The sequence below is a fragment of the Dipodomys ordii genome, unplaced genomic scaffold (assembly GCF_000151885.1).
Source record: "Dipodomys ordii isolate 6190 unplaced genomic scaffold, Dord_2.0 Scaffold1, whole genome shotgun sequence".
NCBI lineage: Eukaryota > Metazoa > Chordata > Mammalia > Rodentia > Heteromyidae > Dipodomys > Dipodomys ordii.
In genome coordinates this window covers 50854281-50874913 of record NW_012267217.1, presented here as the reverse complement: position 1 = coordinate 50874913, position 20633 = coordinate 50854281, and the positions used below count along the sequence as shown (strand labels likewise).

Below are 20633 nucleotides of genomic sequence, written 5' to 3'. Positions count from 1 at the left end.
GCCAGAAGTTATTGTCAAATCCTACAATATCCAGGACAACCCACCAAAACTTACCCAGTCCCATGGTGTCTAAAATGGCAAGATTTGAGAAACCCTGAGAAGGATAATTTATATTTTTGGTGGCATGGCTTTAGCTCTCCAAGTCAGTGCTTATGGAAATAACATTTGTTACTATCAGATTCAATCATTCACACACACTCCTCTCTCTCACACACACACATACACACACCCACAATAACTTAAATGTTCTACAGGCTGGAGACACACTTTAATGATCACTTGTATTATTTCCCCCTTCTTTCCCCTCCCCCATGCCTAGCACAGGGCCCAGATTGAGTTGTTCAATGACAATCCCTCCGGAAAGCCTCCTTTAAACTAAAAGCCCCTCACCCTCCCCAAACTGAAGGCCAGCTTTGAGCTGTACTGAAGGGCCCGCTGCCACGCCCAGCTTCTAAGCCACGCCCCTTTCTCAGTCATAATAGGCGGAGGCCTTAAATACGCAGAGGCTTCACAGCCTCGCTAAGGCCCTCATTTTGGCAGAAATTGCAATGTCGACCAGCTGTAAGTCAAAGAGTCATGGCACGAGGAGGGCCAAGAACCGATCTCCTCACAAAGGTGTCAAAAGGAGCAGCAACAAAAAAAAATGCCGGAAGGTCAGCCTAAAATGTAGGAAACATGGTGATGATGGTGAGTGAGAGGCCGCTGGGGCCCTGGTCACACCCCTGGTTTGGGGTGGGGTTTGGTGGGGGGTGGGGGTGGGAACGAGCTTTGAAATGGGCAGATGCTGAAAAGGATCCTTGTTGCCAACCTGCCCTCCTCACTCCCCCCCACCCCCCAACCAGGCCATCACAAGCATCGCTCCCATTTGTGACCAGCCACAGAGCCTTGCCCCGGTGAACTTCGACCACCATGGGGCAGCAACAAGATGATGAGGGAGACGGCCAAGGAGACCTCACGTTAGATCAAAGCAACAGACAATGACGGAAATGAAGAATGTATATGTGGGCTGTTTCTCCCCCAACATCTCAATAAAACTTGGGAAAAAAATTTTTCTTGGATCTTTTGGTTTGGGGGAGGAGGGGAACTGGTTTCTAAGCTGACAGGCTTGGGTAAGATCTGGATGGTATTGAATTGTTAAGTAAGATACAACACTTTTCCTCATGGTGGTCCGTGGTGGTCCAACTCTGGCCATGAAGTCATTGGTGTCAGATGGGGGTTGGGATTTTGTTTTTTGTTTTGGGCTGGTCCTGGGGCTTGAACTCAGTGTCTGGGTGATGTCCCTGAGAATTTTTTTTCCTCAAGGCTGAGCACAGCTCAGTTTGTTGAGTACAGTCTAGTTCTCACCTTCCTACCTAGGCTGGCTTGGAACCTGGATCTCCAGACATTGGCCACCAATGCCTGGCTACTGTTTTTGTCCCACCTTAAGACTAGTTTCTTGCTTGCCCAGCATAGGGGCAAGACTCATCTTTCAAAGGGTGGGTGGCCAATGACATCACAAAAGGTTTTTCTTCCAGCTGTGTGTGTGTGTGTGTGTGTGTGTGTGTGTGTGTGAAGAGAGCTGGTATTGGGGTTGAATTCAGGACCCAGGCACCGTCCCTTAGCTTTTTCACTCAAGTCTGGCACTCCATAGACTTTCCTGCACAGACTACCTTTAGCATCCTTTCCCCATCCAGTCTGTGACGGACTGGACAATGGAAACCCCTTGGAAGTCTAAACTCTTATGAAGGGAGAGACGTGTGGAAAGCAGCCCAAGGCCAGTCAGAACAGACAGATCTTTGCTCCTTGCCCCTGATGACCTCAGCCTTGCCCTCTAGACAGTGGTGTTACCGCCCGGAAACTCTGCTTTGTAGGAGCAACATGTTCCTGGCCCATGCTGGACTTTTTCCAGCCCCAGTGTTGACAGTCCCTGTCCTCTGGGAACATGCATTCTGTCCCTTTTTATGGCTTCTGCAGACTGAGAACCTGTGGTCTTTTGAGCACCGTAACATGCCTTAGAGAGCCTGGAAGACCTCATGCGGACTGGATGCACGATGTTTCTCCATCTCCTCAGTTCCTCTCCCACTTTCTCTGGAACGCCATGTCCTGAAGTCATCATTTGTTTGGCATTTTTGGAAGGTGAAAAAAAAAATGAAGAAAAAAATCTGGCCTTGCAAGTTCTTCTGGGTCACCTTGACCTTCCTGTGAATTGACTTGGATATAGAATACTTCTCATTTCTCTCTGTAGGGTCTCATAGGAGTGGTAAAGCCCAGAGGATTTGTAGTCCAGTGACCTGCACCCCATGCCCTGAGTACCCTCCAGATGACCCTGGGTGGGACCAGTAGGTCTGTAGAGCCAGATGAGGCAAACAGGAAGTTCTGGAGAAAAGCTCAGGGCTGAGTTGGGGAGGTGAAGGCAGAAATGGCAGCTAGGAGTCTGGATGCTCTGGGGTGAGTTGGTACACGTCAGACATGACCCTTGAGGTTGGCTGTGAGGGTCACCAAAATAGGCAAATTGCAAACTCTGTTTTGCTCTTTGGCTTTTTAGTGTGAGTGCTTGAGGATAGGCTTACCCTGGGGAAAGAACCAGGCTTTAATTCCTGACCTGTAGGAGCACTCGCTGCCAGATGTGTGTGCTTTGCCCGGTTGATGAGTGGTGAAGCTGCTATTTTGCTCTGACGGAGCTTGCCACTCCTCACATCTGGCTCCATCCCCACCTCTGTCCTCTGTTTCTCTCCAACCTCTGCTTTCTCTCTCCCTCCGCCCCCGCCACCAACTATAGCAACAGACTTCCTAGGCTTCCCCTCCGCGCCCCCCCCCCCCCCCCCCCCCCCCCCCCCGCTTAGACCCCAACACAATTCAGAGAAGTTCTCGTCCCACTCTGTCTGGGAGCAAGTCAGTGAATGTCCCAACACTAAATCTGGTGTCTGCATTCCATTTGAGCCACTCCTCTGGGTTTGTGACCTTGACCAACCACTTCTACCTTGTGTATCTCCCACACACAACTGAGGCCATTTCATCTCTTTCTGTAACCCAGCCATCACCGCTACTTGGAGCCTGGCCTTAGGCATAAGGGAATCAGAAATCCTGGGCAGCTGGCAAGGCAGGGGATAAGACTGACCAGCACTGGCTGTGTGTGTGAAGGCCTAGTCTAGTGTGATCTGAGGTGAATTTCTAACCTCCACTAGCCTCACCTTCCACATCTGTAAAAGTGCCAGTGGTAATAGCTATTTCACAAGGCATATGTTGAAAAACTTACAATGCTAGAAATAATAGGTCCTGAATGAGTTAGAAACTCTTTTCTCTCAAAATGACCCTTCAGTACCATTATATCTGCCTGACCTAACTCATGCACTGCTTCCCAGACCTCTGTCTCAGGGTGCACACAGGTGAGGCTCAGCTGTCTACCTGTGCATAGACTGCTGAGGGAGAGAGGCAGCTTACCCTACAGAGAGTAGCTCCAGGCTCTTATTGTGACTCAATGCCTCTCTCACCCTCCCCTGAGCCTGGTGCTTGCTTAGATCCTGAGATGAGCAAATGCTCCCATCTCCCCAGAACCTATTTCCCTCTCCTATGAAATGTGGAAACTAGAGATAGTCTTCCTTTTCCAACTACACTGGAGAAAGAGGCAATAGCATCCTTGAGTCACATTAAGACACAAACAGTCTTGTGTCTTGGAAAACAAAGCCATGAAGCCACCTCGAAACTTAGTATGCTGTAGAGAACAAAAATCTGAATATAAATGTTGAAAAGGAGCCATGATGAATAAACTCGCTGATTAGGATCATGCTTATTGTTTTCCATTCTCGATAGACAAGAATCTCTACAATTAATTAGCTGTGAAGGTTTACTGAAAACATAAAGAGCCTGAATTTCATAATACATGGGGATAATCCTCAGCACTGAAGGGCCCTTTGATTGAATAAAGTGGAACTTTAGTGAACCACTGCTTCCTTTGGAAACCCAGAGCAATACTATGCAACACTGCCCAAAAAATCAGGGATGCCAATAAGACTCAGATTCTAAATCTGCACGTCCAGAATAGGCTTAAGAGTCTACATTTCTAAGCAACTAGTGGCAATGACTCTGATCCAGGAACCACACAACAAATATTAGAGTGAATAGGATATTTAATTAGAAGCCCAAAGAGCAGACCCTAAATCAACAAGCATCCTTCCTGCTGAAATATAATTCTTGCCATTGTGGTTTTTTTATACTGATTATTTTTGAGATAGGGTCTCACTTTCTGCCCAGATGCAAACCTGGACTGTGTGTGATCCGCCTGTTTTAGGCAATGATAAAACACTCATCATCATGCCCAGCTTCTTCCATTGACATGGTGTCTCATAGACTTTTCTGCCTGGGCTGACCTGGAACTTTGATCTTCCTTATCTCAGCCTTACTAGTAGGCTACAGGAGTTAGCCATTGGTGCCTTGATCTTTTTTTTTAAGTCCCAAGAGATGGAAATGACCAGAAAAATGCAGCCCAGCGATCACTATCTGCCAGATTTCTCTTGGCATTGAAAACAGTACTGTGGAGCCTGCAGCAGGCTGGCCTGTACCAAGTCTTTCTCTGATGCTTCTGAACTTGGGTAAGCCACACTACTTCAATGTAGAAAGCACTATTTCCCAGAATATGTAAGAGAAAGGGAGAGAAGAGACAAGAAAATAGCCAGCACACAGTAAGGCTTCTCCCCTTTCCTTTTCTGTTGGCCTTCCCAAGGCTGCACAATCTTGAGCCACATCCTATCCCAACTGCTGATCAAAATGTACATCCACTTGCATTTGGCTTAGACCAACAGAAACAGGCTCTCTCTAATTCAGAAGCAGAGAGGAGGAAGAATCCATTTGGAGGATACACAAGAGGTCAGTGGATAGAAAGAAAAGCTGGTCAACTGGGCCTCTCTGTGGGAGCCAGGGAGGTTCACAGACACTCAACACACTCTTGTCTAACTGAAATGACTCAACTTACTTTCCATTATTACATCACTGGTCCCAAAATTCAGAGTCCCAGGAGAGAGAACATGGTGGTTCAGCTTAAGCGGGGCAGGATTGGTCTTGAAAAAAAATGGAAGACACTTGCTAGAGAAGAATATATATGCTAGTCAGCCCAAGAGATTTAATCATCTCCAGACACAAGAAACCATTTCTCTGTCATGCAAAGAATTCTAGAGTACTGACCACACAGGGTAAAAGAACATAGCATTTCTGAGCATAGAACAGTTTCTTGAACCTGTAACTCTGTGAGCACTCTTATAACATACAGCTTTTCCTGTAAAACTGGTATGTCAGCACAAAAGATTTACTTAACATATATAACCCACATTTGTTTTTCACCACCAGAACCAGAAGGTAGCTGATTTCCCCCCACATAGACAATTGTTAACAGCATCAGAAGCATTAACAGACAAGACATACCAAGGAGAAAGTCACAGAGCTACACTGCAGAGCTGATACTGGCTAGATCAAGGCCACTTGCATTTGTGGATGAGTACATTTTATATTCATGCCTTGGCATTCGTCAATGATCCTACAAGTCTTAGACTCTGAATATATGTGAGATGGACCTTATAATGTCCATAAAAGACAAAGATGCAGTGGATAGAGGAAGCCTTGACCTTGGGGAACCCCCTTCCCATGTTGATTCCTAGTAGAATGACTGCACTCTTTCCTTCCTTTCACTCCAGAAATCCAGGAAGTAAGAGTAACCTGATTTAGCAGATGAAAGCTCCTTGTGCCAGTGTAGAAGCCACTGATCATGGATAGCTACTGAGCTCTCGAAATGTATCTCAGCTCAAAATGAGATACGTTCTACCTAAAATGTAAGTGCCCAGCTTTCAGAAACTTGGGATAAGGAAACAATGCAAAATACTTCATTGCTAAGTTTTATGTTGTGTCCTGATATAATATTTAGATATATTAGGTTAAAGAACTAATATTAATGTTACATGCTTCTTTTTTAATGCACCAATCAAAGACCAAGTTACAAAAGTGACTTGTAAAACATATACATATATATAAACATATGTATACACACACACACACACACACACACACACACACACACACACACACACACATATATACCCCCTCCCCCCGCCCTCACCATGGGCAGATCTGGCCTGGCCTAGGATCCCCTCAATTTTTACAGTTCATTAACTTTTCAGGCCCTACATTGCCAGGCTAAGCTAGGCTGTGCTAAGGCAGCACTGCAGAAAGATGAATAAAGACCATTGTTTAACCCACCTTGCCTCCTCCCCATGCCCCTCCCTCCCCTCTCTGTCTCTCCACTCACCCCACAGTCTCTCTGCTGCTTTCTAAACTTAATCCTTTAGAACTAAGGGTTTGGGAGGCAGCATCTGTACTCTTCTGCCTATCCTGTCTCTTGGATGTCCCCAAATGATCGACAAATCTGCATATCTAGGGGGAAATTACACTTTTGTACATTTTTGTTCTTTTTTTACCCAGACAAATTTTAGTTCGAATGAATGGGTCCAAATTTAGTTTTTCATAAAACATTTAATATATAAAAATGTTTAAGCTGCATTTTTTACATCTTAAGAAGTTTGAGACATAGGGCATGTAAGACTTTTCAGTATCACTATAATCCAATCCCATCACTACCTGCTAGCTCTGTGTCATGCATATGGAAAGGCACAAATCAGAGAAGAAACAATGAGTGGGTAGCACTCCTCTTTTAAATTCTAAATGTATCATTTACTATGTATTGGTTTGTGAAAGAGTAATTAGATGTTGCCAGAGAATCACAAGAACATCCAGGTACAGAGAAAAAAGAAATGTTTATTGCCAGGAAAGGGGGCCAGCAAGACTCCTTGTCACAAGGGAAAAGTGAGAAGCCCCGGCCATTGTCTGGGGTGACCTATATAACGTAGGAGGTTTAGGAGGGGCTAGAAGGGGCTAGGAGGTGGAGACCCTGGTGTTGACGTGGGGGCCAGGGGCTTCATCATGGCAGACTAGGATGTATGGCTGCTGTCCAAATAGTAGGTAAGGGGTCCTGCAACTGCCCAGACCTGAAGGTCACTTTAAGGGGCTCCTGTTGCCTTATATGGTGGTAGCTGCCCAGAAAAGTGCCATCCCAAGGTAAAGGGGGGTGGAGGCAGATTACTGCCTTTACTACATGGGCCTAGTGTTGCCTAGGAAGGGAGCATGCTAAGCTGTGGAGAAGGGAAGGAGTGGACTAAGCTATGGGAAGGGAGCTCATTTCGCTAAAATTTCAGGAATTTTTACATCTAAGAATAATAAGACTATAAAACGTACCTAGAACTATGCTACAAGGTTCATACGTACAAACATCCTTCACCCTCAACACAGACACATGAAGTAGGTATGAGGAATTTTCTAAAGCACAGAAAGTTCCAGTAGTTTATCCAAGATCCTTTGGCTAGTACTAACCCAGGCCATCTTTTCCCTGTATGTACTGAACCAGTAAGCCCAGGTAAAGGGATTAAAACCTGAGGACTGGAAGAAAGTTCATGTGCCAGATGGCTGAGTGACAGAGACAAAATTAGGAATATTTCCCTAGTCACCTGCCCCCTAAACCAGACCACATCAGTGTCTAAAGTCAGCAGGGATCTCAGTAGCAGAGTTAAGATTCTTAAAAAGAGGAGAGGAAAGCAAAGAGACTGCACATCTCTCCTGTCCTGGTAGGAGCAGAACCAACTGACCCAAACCCAAAGTGACAAACCTTCAACAGAAAGAGCAAAGGCGCCGGCACCAGTCCGTTCATCTGCATGAGTCTTATCACATCTATTTAAGGGACCTTGGACAAGTTATCCAAATTCTCTGAGCTCTGTCACTCTGCAAAACTGTGTCAAGGGCACTTCTTTCAAGAATCAACATGAAGATTTGAGCAAGATCCATGAACAAAATACACATACAGTGAATGGAAAGTTCTTTATGTTTCTTTCTAGAATCCCCCACCTCCTCACCAGACTCCCCACAACATTAGCTAGAACCAAATAGGGGACCCAAAGGATCTCTAATGGAGTAGAGTAAGTCAGCATGTAGTCTGGGGTTGCCCCAGGACTGATGAGTGGCAAGTTAAGCAATGGCGAGCACCAGGAGATGTGCCCTGTGGCCTCATTGGTGTTGCTAGAAAGAGGATTCTGTGAATCTTGCTTGAGTCACAGAAGCCCTTTGTGTCTCCCCAGAGAAGGAAGAAGGGTGGAGCCTCTGGCTGAGGGATGGGGGGGCGGCCGACCTGGCAGTCTCAATTTCATCTAAGAAAGGTTGGCTTCATGCCCAGCCTGGTGTGTTGCAAGGGCAGGTGGGTGGCAGGGCTTCATGAGGTGGGGACAGGTGTTGGCAGAGAGCAAAGATGTGGAAAAAGAGAAATGTCTCTTTCAGCTTGCATTTTAGCTTATTAAATTCCACCTATAAAGATATTCAAACTTAAAGCTTTGCCTCAACTTCCCTGACTAAAAGTCAGATACCTGATATGACATCCTCAGAGAAGCGTTCTAGGCCCAGCTTCCCCAGCCCCGTGCATATAACACAGACAGACCCCACTCCTCCCCAACAGACAGAAGACAAACAGGTTGACAGCCCATGACACCCAAACTCTATTAAGTATGGTCTTTCTGCCTCCACTTGACTTCCCATGGTGTCAACTAGTAGGTCATTAGAAACTCAGGAGAGCCCCCCCCCCCCGCCTCTTCCCTACCCCCCACCCCTGCTGCAACCAGACCTCTTTTCTATTTCACTGTCGCCTCTCTCATTGAAATTCCTACCATAGTTTACAACACGGCACCAAGGCCTTTTACCTAATCAACCTAGGCAGAAACAAATGGGCTTTATCACATCTCACTTTCTGGCTCGCTGTATGCTTGCCCTTCTGAGTCCTCAGCCCCTATGGGTGCAATATTATTATGATTAGCTACAGGGTTCTGGTCTTGGGGGCCTAATGGAGCACAGTGTCCCTCAAGACAGACCATCATCAGCTCCGTCTCATCTACATTACTCGTGATAGGGCCAGTCAGATTGGGACAATATCCTCCCCACTAAGTCAATAAAGGTATGCTGAACATCGATCCTGTACCCAGGCTGTGTTTATAGCTCCCCACTTCGCTCCAGTATAGTGACCAATGTTCCATATACATCTGATGAATGAAAGCCACCATATACTAGGCTTGTGTTAGAGGGGCCCCAGCATCCCTTATACCATTTAAATTCTATGCCTGAAGGTGAGCAAGGTATCAACCCTGAAGAACTAGGTCATCACCAAGACCAAGGACATCTTCAGTACCTCAAAGAAGCAATGCTTTGTCCTAGATCCCCAGGTTGTTGCTGCTTTTTCCATATCTAACTCCTAAATATTGATTTGATCAAAGAGGAGAGCTCTGTAAACCTAACTGGTACTCTAGGCCTGGACATCTCCAGGAGAAAAAGCAATGATTTGGACTTCACCATGTTATCATCCCCTAGGAGAGTATTTGGCACATCAGAATTGTTCCACAAACATGTGGAATTGATAGACAGAATTGATGGGTATGAAGCTTCTGACAAGGGACTCCTTGAAGCTCCCATCAGGAGGAGGAGAAGAAGAAAGAAAAAATACTGCTGTCAGGAGGATCTTTAGAGTCTTTCTGGACCAATCTCCTGTTTAGAAATTGAGAACCAAAGTTAAATGTTGGAACTAAAAGAACACTGAACCTGAAGTTGGGACACCTGGAGCCCTAGTTCTAGCAAAAATTACTATATGTAGAAGTATTGTTAGGGAAGTCCTCCACGCAATGTCACCACCATCTCTCCTGTTCCCAACTCCCACTGAGTAGGTCAGATGCTCTTTTATATTATTAAAGCACAAAAATGCCCTTGAATATAGCTTTTCACATTCAAGGCTCTATTACATAATTTATGAACTGGCTGATTGTGGTTTTGGTTTCTTTCTTGCTGGTCCCTAATGCCTCCAACACTCACTATCATACCTGGAGGACATAATAAATACTTGTTAAAAGCATTTATTCATTATCCATTCCTTCTCAATTGCAAGCTCAGGTTTTTATGGATTCTAGAATGGTTTTCACTGCAAATGCATTCCACTGAATCTTGAGCATTCACCTTGTAACTGTCAAATGTGGGATTTGAGGAAGGTGATCAGAATGGTAAAGGGTTGATCTCTGTGCTAGGGAACTAGAATAAATCAGAAAACTATATAGCTATTGTGGGGGGGGGGAAGGTGGGGAGGAGGGAGAAATAGAGCCTGCCTTTGAAAAGGATGAAGTTTCTTTTAAACTTCAGACTCCTTTGAGTCCTCAACAGAATGAACTGGGGGGACTTGCTCCAGGGTAGAAGTCTGGAGAAGGCAGGAATGCAAAAGATTCTGCTCACAAACCTGAGAAGGTGAACCACCAGCCCACAGCATCCAGGAGGCAGCAAGAAAAAAAAGTTTGGGTGCAAAGTGGGGAAGGTTTGTGTGTGGAACATCACTGGAAATCCATGGCACCTCCAGACTCAGCCTCAGAGGGGAAGCTGAGCCTAGTTTCCCCCAATCAAGACATTGGATGAGAACACAGCCCTTCTAAACACATGGATGACTGCATCCTAAAAGACTCAGATGGAACAGAGGATCCAGCTAAGACTTACTCATTTTTATGACCCACAGAACCTATGAAACAAGTACCAATGCCTTGCACGGAACCCTTTAGCAAGTGCTTTTTTTTTTTTTTTTTTTGGTCAGCCCTGAGGCGCACTCCCTGAGCTTGTTTTCTTCAAGGCTAGCACTCTATCAATTGAGCCACAGCACCACTTCTGGCTTTTTCTGAGTAGTTTATTAGAGATGAGTCTCATGGACTTTCCCACCTGGGCTGGTTTTGAACTGCAATCCTCAGATCTCAGCCTCCTAAGTAGCTAAGATTACAGGAGCGAGCCACCATAGCCTGGCAGCAGGTACTTCTCTCCTTCTCCCGGTCCCCTCTCTCCCTCTCTCTGGCAACTAGTCAGTCTTCTCCCATGAAATAAGGAATGAAGGAAAGAAGTCTCAAAACATCTCTTCCAGGTCTCAAACTTTATGAGCTCCTCACACAATCTCCCAGATCTTTTTCCATGGCCCCTTATCATCAACACCATTCTATACATCTGTCACATGACACCACCCTCTAGGTGTCCTAAGGGCTCCACCATCTCTGCTCTTTCCAATCCTTCTGGAAAAGAAAAGGGAACTTCCAAAAAACCCCAGATAGTAAAAAACAATACTTAACAGAGGAGGAATATCAATACTAAATTTCAAACTCTACTACAAAGCCATAGTAATCTAATATGAAATCTAATCAAGAAATCTAATAACAACAGATGCTGGAGGGGATGCAGCCAAAAGGGAACCCTACTGCATTGTTGGTAGGAATGTAAACTTGTTCAACCACTTTGGAAAGCAGTATGGAGCTTCCTCAAAAGACTCCACATAGAGCTCCCCTATGACCCAGCAATGCCACTTTTGGGCATTTACCAAAATGATCACAAACAAGACCACACTAAAGCTACCAGCACAACTACGGTTATTGTAGCATTATTTACCATAGCTAAGATATGGAACCAATCCAGATGCCCCTCAGTAGATGAATGGATCAAAAAAATGTGGTATATATACACAATGGAATTCTATGCCTCCATCAGAAAGAATGACATTGCCCCATTTGTTAGGAAATGGAAAAACTTGGAAAAAATTACATTAAGTGAAGTAAGCCAGGCCCAAAGAAACATGGATCCCATGGTTTCCCTTATTTGCAATAACTAGTATATATCTAGGACAAGCAGAAAAGCTCAAAAGCTATGTACATATGACCATACAAGATGATGCCAAGTGAAATGACCCCAAGATAGAGATGTGAGTGGTTTTATCTTTCTTGCTGTTGTTTTTAATGTACTTATAATGTACCATGTGATTTTTTTTGTTTCTTTTGTATGTTCTTCCCCCCATGGTAGAACCCGTTTTCACTGTATTTGATTCCAGTGCCCTGAAACTTGTATATACATTTTTTTTAATTTGGGGAGGGGAAGGTAAATAACAAAATGTTGAAATAAGGATACAGGTTGACCCATTGTAACAATGAGATGTACAAGACACTATGTTGAAAATGAACTTTACAACTTTGGCGGGGGGAGAGGGAGGAGTTGGGGAGGTGGGGAGGGAAGGGATGATAGGGGAAAACCAAAGGAGGAGATATACAAAAAAGAAAAGAAAAGTAAAAGGTAAAGGTTCTAAGCCTTGATTGGAACTTGGGAGCTTACAGAATACTGTCACTCACACCATTGATGCCCCTAGTGATTGCTTCATTACCATTCAGTCCCCTCTCTGACTTTTAGGATTCCATACCATCTGTGCATCCGTGCTCCTCCACTGGGACTCCTAGAGACTCTCAAGGCCTGTCACTTGATTAGAAAACATCTGGACCTGAAGTCAGCCCAGCATACTGAGCCCAGAAAAACAACATCTCAGGAGACCAGGTCCTTCCACCTCCAGTGCTGACATAAGTCTTTCTCTAAAAACATCTGGTTTGGTTTCGGAGGAAACAGTTTTCAGAACTTAGGAGGAGGCAAGGGAGGTCATCTGGAGGGTAAGTCCAAGCTAGGAAGCTGGAACTCTGGACTTAAACACCTGTAATGTTGTTAAATTGTCTGGGTGCTGTTGAACTGAACCCTGGCTCTCAGAGCAGAAGAAGCTCTGGGACAGGAGAACTCCCTGGGAGATCTCTACTTCCTCTACTTCTAAATCTCACTGGGCATTGTCACTTTCCTCTCCGCTTCCTTAGAAGGCTCTCCATATTGGTGGGGAAGAGATTGGCTCCTTAACGATGACAAGTGTACTTTTTAAAAAAGTGCTAGTGAAGGCTGGGAATGTGGCTTAGTGGTAGAATGCTTGCCTAGCATGCATAAAGCCCTGAGTTCGATTCCTCAGTATCATATAAAAAGAAAAGGCCAGAAGTGGTGCTGTGGCTCAAGTAGTAGAGCCAAAGCTCAGGAGCAGTGCCCAGTGCTACTGAAACTTGAATGCAGAATGTCTCCTCTACTGTGGCTCTGTTTGGGGTGAAGGGACACTCTTGCTTGTGTAGCCCAACATACATGACAACCAATAGGTCCACCACAGCCATGATGACGACAGGAGGTAAATGAGATACAGAAAAGGAATTTTTCTGAACTTAATCAGAACACTTGTTCCCCAACTATTCTTAAGATGTCATGAATTTCTCATTTACAATGCAATGTCACCACAGACTCCTGTGTTGAAGGCTTGGGCCCCAGCTGGTGGTGCTATTTTGAGAGGTGGTAGTAATATTAGGCCATGGGGCCTCACTGGAGAAAACAGGTCACTGGGCATGCCCCTTTGAAGGTTATATCTCATCTATCCCTAGTCTGTCTGTTTCCCTCCCTCCCTCCCCCTTCCCCCCGCTTCTACTCTCCTTCCCTCCCTGCTTCCCAGTTCCTCATATGGAAAATGAAAAGTTGGAGACACAGTCACACTCACAACAGGATCTGGTTGGGATGCCAAAAAAAACCCACCAAAACTATCAACAGATTAGAATTTTGAAGGAGTGAGGTCTAGGTGTTTTTCTCACTCCTTCCCTACTTAGAGGTATATTTCAGGCAGTGTCTGATCTTCTGAGACCAAGGTAGGGTTTCTTCTGCAGCTCCATATTTGACTGGAATTCTGATCGTAATGATCCTTCCTCTCCCTCCCCAAGGCCCAAGTGTATTATTAGCTTCCACTGCTGCTAGTCACAAGGACGCAAAACATCTTACTGGTTTCTTTCAACTTAGCTATACCTTTATAAGTAGTTCTTCATTAAGACTTTTTTGGGGGTAAGGATGGGGGTTAAATCTCTCCTTCCTTCCTTTCATTCTTTCATTTAATCTTTTTCTTTTTTTTGTTCCTCCTTTTGTTCTTTCTTTCTCTCTTTCTTTCTTTCTATGTAAACCATTTGAATTGGATTCTGGAACCCCCAACTGATAATATAGTATGTGTGTGTGTGTGTGTGCACGTGTGTGTGTACATATATATATATATAGTTCTGCAGGTACCTTTCTTAGCTATATATATATATATATACATATATATATATATACACATTGCTATGTATATATGTGTGTGTGCATATATACATATATATACATAAGGACTTTTTATCCACTTATCCTTTATCCATATGCACACATATGGACACCAAAATGAATGTCTACCACCCTAGGAATGTAAATAGATTTTATTTTCTGTAGCAATATTGCTAACTTGGTAGCAGCTGTCAGTAACACTGAGTTGAAATTGATTCTGAGTCTGTGTAGTAGGTTAGATGGTAGCACCCCCTAAAATGTCATATCTTAAAGCTCAGAACCTGTTAATATGGCCCTGTTTTGAAACAGGGATTTTGCAGATGTAATTAAGGATCTCAGAGTGAGATCTTCCTGGACTTAGAAGGGCACCCAAAAATCCAATGATTGTTATAAGAGAAAGGCAATGAGGGATTTGAGGTACGAAGACATGGAGGGGAACAAGGCCATGATGATACTGGAGGGAAGCATCCACAAGCCAGGGATTGCTGGAAACAACCAGAAACAACAAGATCCCCAAGACCCTCCAGATGGCACCAACCCTGGCAATAACTGGACTTCAGAACACTAAGTTCAGAACTATGAGAAAATAAATTACTATTGTCTAAAAAGCATCAAGTTTGTTTCCATTTGCATAAGAGCACTGGGAAAATAAAGGCAGCTGTATGTCCTGCGTCAGTCAATCACGGTGCCATGTAGACATGGGAATCAACCACCACCATTCTTGTGACTAACTAGTCTATACAGTTAGAACAGCAGAGAGACTCACTGGTCTTCAAGAACATCCAAGCTCCAGCAAACTTCCTTATGACAACCAGTTACATGGGCATTCTAGACTCCATGAAATCCACAGCATAGAATCTTTCAGCGAGACTAAAAATCCCAATGAGCAAGAAGACAGCAACAGCTCTGTTATCAGGTTTGATGTCAAGCATACACTTGTATGTTCAGACCACAGCTTGAAATCTTCTCATGGCCTTTTTTTTTCCTGTCTCATCTCATTTTTCTGTTCTTCCCTCCTCCTCCTTGTGCCCACAAGATGCCTTGTACACACAAAATATAGGATCAAAGTTTGGTGAATAAATGTAGGAGTGAAGCAAATGAATTAATTGGCTACTTAGTGAATTCCCAGGCCATGAATTAGAGCCAAGCAAAGCAGGTTGCTCTTGGATACAACAATAAATCCCTCAGCTAATCTACCCTTCCAAATAGGCACACATACACACACACAAAGCTAGACTGAGAAACAGAAATCTGTGGGAAAGTCAGAATTTGAACCAAATTGAATTACCTGTACCAAGAACTGGTTCAGACTTGCTCAGCCTCTGGCCCATAACTCTCAGACACACTGTCCTTTCCTGAGCACTCAGGCATGTAAGAAGGACTAAGTGACCCTGTTAGGTTATTTAAACACTTTAATTCGATGTGTAATTAAAGCAGCTTCACAAATGGCAAAGTCAGAAGCCAGCCCTCCTGGATGCAGATTCTAGCTGCACCACTCACTGACCATTGGTATGATTTGACCTGTCTCTGCTTCAGTTCCCTCATCTGTTATTATCTAACAGCACTACTTCAAAGGCTTACTGTGATGATTCAATGAGCTGCTACTTATAAACTGCTACAAAACACTTGGTGGCAGAGAGAACTGAGAGAGATAACTGGTTCTCTTTGGTGTGTAAGTACAAGACAGATGGGAATAACTGGACGCATGGACTAATCGGAACATACAGATGTGTCCTCCAGATGGAAGACTCCAGACAATACAGATGTGAACTCAAGGTAACCACACCTCTTGTCTTGTTTGGGTAATAAGAGTCTGGATCCTGGGGCTGTGAAGGTGACTCAGTGGTAGAGGGCTTGCCTTGCATGCATGAGGCCCTGGGTTCGATTCCTCACCACCACATAAGCAGAAAAAGCCAGAAGTGGCACTGTGGCTCAAGTGGTAGAGTGCTAGCCTTGACCTGAATAGCTGAGGGACAGTGCCCAGGCCCAGAGTTTTGGCCCCATGACTGACAAAAAAAAAAAAAAAAGAGTCTGGATCCCATCTACTGCCCATGCCTGGCCTTTCTTTCTCCTGTAATACCTATCTGTAATGGCCAAGGAGCTGAAGCATAAGCTGAACTATGAAGGAAAGAGGGGTAAGGGCAGGAAGATGGCCTCCATTCTCCATGATGGGTAGACTTCTTGTAGGAAGCCCCAGAAATTTGCTATGAAATGCCATTTCAATCTGAGTACCCCTACCTCTTCTCTCTCTTCTCTCTTCTCTCTCTCTTTCTCTCTGTCTCTCCCTCCTTTGCAAGCTGAGAACACTGTCATTTGGTGAAAAAAAATAACAAAGATATGTATATGCCTATAAATGGAAGATAAAGTGGTGGCTGAGGGCTTCCTCCAGCCAAGGAAAACAAGCACAAAGCAGCTGGAAAGAGAGGAGCCCAGGGCTTGTGGAATCAGAAGCTCTTCATCATGTCGGGACCCAGCCCAGGGCTACGCAGGCCTGGCCATCTGGGAGCAGCAGCCCCACCATCCTTCCAGGAAAGGCCTGCCAGGAACCTTGGGGCCATGGACCCAGAGTTGCTGGGAGCTGCATACTGCAATTTGCCATGGGAAAGGAAAGAGACAATTGGAGGCTGGTGGCCCAGAGAAACCAATGTTTAATACAACAGGCATCAGCTGAATGATTGCTGTGTGCAAAGCATGAGCCTTAAGGCAGAAGCAACAAGGTCATTGCTCAAGGCAATGGGAAGGGGACCCATAAAAGCAAGGGTGAGACAAACAAGAGATGTAATTTCTCCTTCCAAACCACTGGCTAGAATTTGAGTCAGGAAGAACTAGGCTTCCCAAGAGTGAGGGGTCACACTCAGTGTAACGACACAAGAAGTATGTTTAAAGGATGGGCAGGGCTGTGATAAGAGATGGGGTCACAGGAGGATACTCTGGATAAAATGACCAATTTACAAGGCCATGGAGTCAGGGAGATAAAGGCACATACCTGTAATCCCAGCACTAAAAATGTTAAAGTAGAAGATCAAAAGTTCAAGGCCAGCCTGGGCCACACAGTGAGTTTGAGGGCAGCCTGAGCTATAAGAGACATCTCCAAAACAGAGGAGAAGGAGGAGGAGGAAGAAGAAGAAGAAAAGGAAGTGGAGGTGGAGGAGGAGGAGGAGGACGGGGAGGAGGAATCGGCAAAGGGTCCAATGAAACATAGTAGCCAAAAGTAAGAGGGAAATAAGTATACAGCTTGGTGCAGAGGCCTTAGAGCTGAGAATTCTGAGTCTGGCTCAGGATGAGTACTCACTGAAGTTCTGGGAACTTGAGGAGAACCAGCACTGGACTGTAGGATAACTTACTGGTAGCAAATGGGGATGGACCAGGAGGAAGAAGAAGGGAAATTCCTTAGGATTAAGATTTTTCAGCCTTTGAAAAGAAGAACAGCTAAAATTTTTCACTCATTAAAAAAAAAAAAATCTGCTGGAGCTGGTTGCCGGTGACTCACACCTGTAATCTTAGCTACTCAAGAGGCTGAGGGCCAAGATCTGAGAATCGTGGTTCCATTCCTGCCCAGGCAGGAAGGTCTGTGAGATTCTTATCTCCAATAAACTATTCAGAAAAAGCCAGAAGTGGCCCTGTGGCTCAAGTGATAGAGTGCTAGCCTTGAGCAAAGAGATGCAGGCCCTAAGTTCAAGTCCCGGGACCTGCAAAAAAAAATCTCTCCTGGATGCTAGTGGCTCATGGCTAAGGAGGCTGAGAGCTAAAGATCATAGTTAAAAGCCCACCTAAGCAATTGACCAGCAAATAACTGGAAGTGGAGGTGTAGCTCAAGTGGTAGAGCAGTAGCCTTGGGGGAAAAAAAAAAAGCCAAAGGACAGGGCCCAAACCCTGAGTTCAAGCCCCAGGATTAAGTCTAAAAACAAAATACCTTAAATTTCCCTACCACAGTTGATCTGTGTAAATCAAGTCTGCCTCATTCACACTATCCTTCATGCTGGCCCAACAATGCTGTCTGTCTTCCAGGTCCTCTGATACACCAAACCTGAGAGCCTTTAGCTTATCTCCAAAATGGCTACCCTTGTCTTCTTTCTCCCTGCCTATACCTGCCATTCCCCTGGGAGAGAGAGTTTAATCTTCCATGTCCTAGAATCTAAGATGGTTAGAGAATGCTTCACCAACAGAATCCAGTCTAGTCTTGAAGAAAACAGGAATTTCCTACTTCTTACTCCCTCTATGAAGCTACCCTCTGTTTAAGAAGTCCAGTTATCCTGAGCCCTTCCAAGCCACACAGAACCCATGTTGGCCACATGGAGAGAGACACTGACAGACCGCTGATCTTTCATCCACCCAAAAAGGTAAGCCAAAGAACTTTCTTAAACACACAGCCAGTCAAGCCTTCAGATGACGCCAGCTCCAACTGCAATCCGACTATAAGTGCACAAGAGAAACCCCGGTGAAATACAAATATAACACCTAACAGAGCCCAATCCCTCCACAGAGCTGGGATATATAAAATGTTTCTGTTGGTTGGCCACTGGTGGCTCATGTCTATAATCCTAGCTACTGAGGAGGCTGAGATCTAAGGATCTTAGTTTAAAGCCAGCTAGGATAGACAATGCTGAGTGACTCTTATCTCCAATTAACCAGCAAAAATCTAGAATTAGTGGTATGGTCAAGGGATAGAGCATCAGCCTTGAGCAGAAAAAAGCCAAATGAGTTTGAGTCCCTGGGTTCAAGAGAGAAAGCTTTTGTCTTAAAATCACTAAGTTTTCAGGTAGTTTTATCTTACACCTCTGAGGAAAGACAACTCTCTGTATGGCTTTCTTGCCTTTATGCCCTCCCCTCTCCAGCTCAGCTCCCCACCCCACGAAGGACGCCCTGTAAATTGTGGGAGCAAATTCCTACTCACCTTTTAGTCCCCAGGCTGCCTGAGTGCAGCCACATCTGTCCCCTCCCAACATGGAGGGGATCTGTTGGCCTCAAAGGGCTTCCCAATCACCTGCCTGGGAAAGGGTAAGAGTTGGAGCAGGGCAGCTGCCAGAGACCACGTGAGTACTGACCTCTGGCCCTGGCAACATCAGTAGCTGCTGTTGCAATGAGCTTTAGCGATGACCCGGTCCTGAGGGAACATCTGCAGATCAGTGGTTGTCTTGGAATAGGCCATGGGAAAGTCGAAGCACAGCCATGGCTCTTGACAACCATCCCAGAATCCCACTGGAATGTTGTAGCAGAGTACATTGAGCCCTAAGGTCTTTGGGGTTCTATGCTATTTTATTCATTTTTCTTTTTTTGGCTGGACTTTTTAGTTGGGAATTCAGAATACTAAATCTATCTCAGCATATTAGCTCTAAGCATGCCAGACAGCTCTCCTCAAGCTGATAACTAACAGATCTGTGCTTAAGATCCACAGCTCAGTACAGCAAGTAAGCTAAGCTCCTAAGTCCAAGGAAGCAAAGACTGAGGCCCAGTCCCACCAAGGCCAGGGAAATGGAAGTTACCTTAGGAGCAGTCACTACTTATTCATTTCTGAGTTATTGTCTGAGTAGCCTCATTGCATAATAGATGGTGTGTGTGTGTGTGTGTGTGTGTGTGTGTGTCTGTCTGTCTGTCTGTCTGTCTGTCTGTCTATATACCAGTACTGGGGCTTGAACTCAGGGCCTCATGTTCTCACTTAGCTTTTCCTGCTCAAGGTTGGCACTCTACCATTTGAGCCACACCACCACTTCTAGCTTTGTGACAGTTAGTTGAAGATAAGAATCTCTTGGATTTGTCTGCCTAAGCTGGCTTGGAACCATGTTCTTCATATCTCAACCTTCTGAGTAGGTGTGAGCCACTGGTGCCCCGCCGCACTGTAAGTTGTTTTGAGTACAAGTGAGATGAACTTCCAGGCTATACAGAGAGAGTCTCTGAGGCAAGCGTTAGAGAAAACTTTTTCCCTGAGCCAGATACTGGTTTTGTGTATATATAGCCTGTGAACTGAACTTCTTTTTAACATTTTTAAATGGTTAGAAAATGCAAAAATAAATTGTACTTCATGATAAATAAACACATGAAATTCCAATTTGTGTTCAGAAGCTAAGGTCTAGGGGAACATGGCCACTCCCATCCACCTGCCAGTATTGCCTACAGCTGCTCTGATAGCAGATCTGCAGAACAGAGCTCAGCTGGGTACAGGCAACAGAGACTACACGACCTCCAAAGCTGGTAATACATTTGCACTCCCTCCCTCCCCCACTCCACCCTGCCTCGCCTTTTAAACAGAAGCCTTGCTGGAGTCGTTTATCATGATTGGTTTAATTTGTTTATCTGGCAGTTTTCTCCCTGAAATAAAAAAGGAACCTGCTCAAAGACAAAAGGGGACTCGAGTTCAAACAAAGAGAACCCCAAAGACAAACTTGCTCTACTTTGTAAGATAGGGCTGAGGCATTTGAACTATCTGTATGTAAAAAGGGGTAAATGTCTCTGAGTTCACATAAGAGCTCATCATCAGAACCTGGAGTAGTCATGCCCCCTGCCCAGACTTCCCTCCCCCATCTTATCTCCTTGAACACCTCATCTATCTTGAAGCAGCATGAACATTGGAATCATTAGAGACCTGGAACCATCCA

At 44.9% G+C, this 20633-nt stretch overlaps 1 protein-coding gene across 1 annotated transcript; it reads left to right on the top strand.

Annotated features, from left to right (window-relative positions):
- The first annotated feature begins 548 nt into the window (after nt 1-548).
- On the top strand, nt 549-9574 carry Tnp1 (transition protein 1 (during histone to protamine replacement)). Its single transcript, XM_013017912.1, has 2 exons — nt 549-687; nt 9327-9574. The coding sequence occupies exons 1-2, from the start codon at nt 549-551 to the stop codon at nt 9572-9574; spliced, it is 387 nt and encodes a 128-aa protein (XP_012873366.1).
- The last annotated feature ends 11059 nt before the right edge of the window (nt 9575-20633 follow it).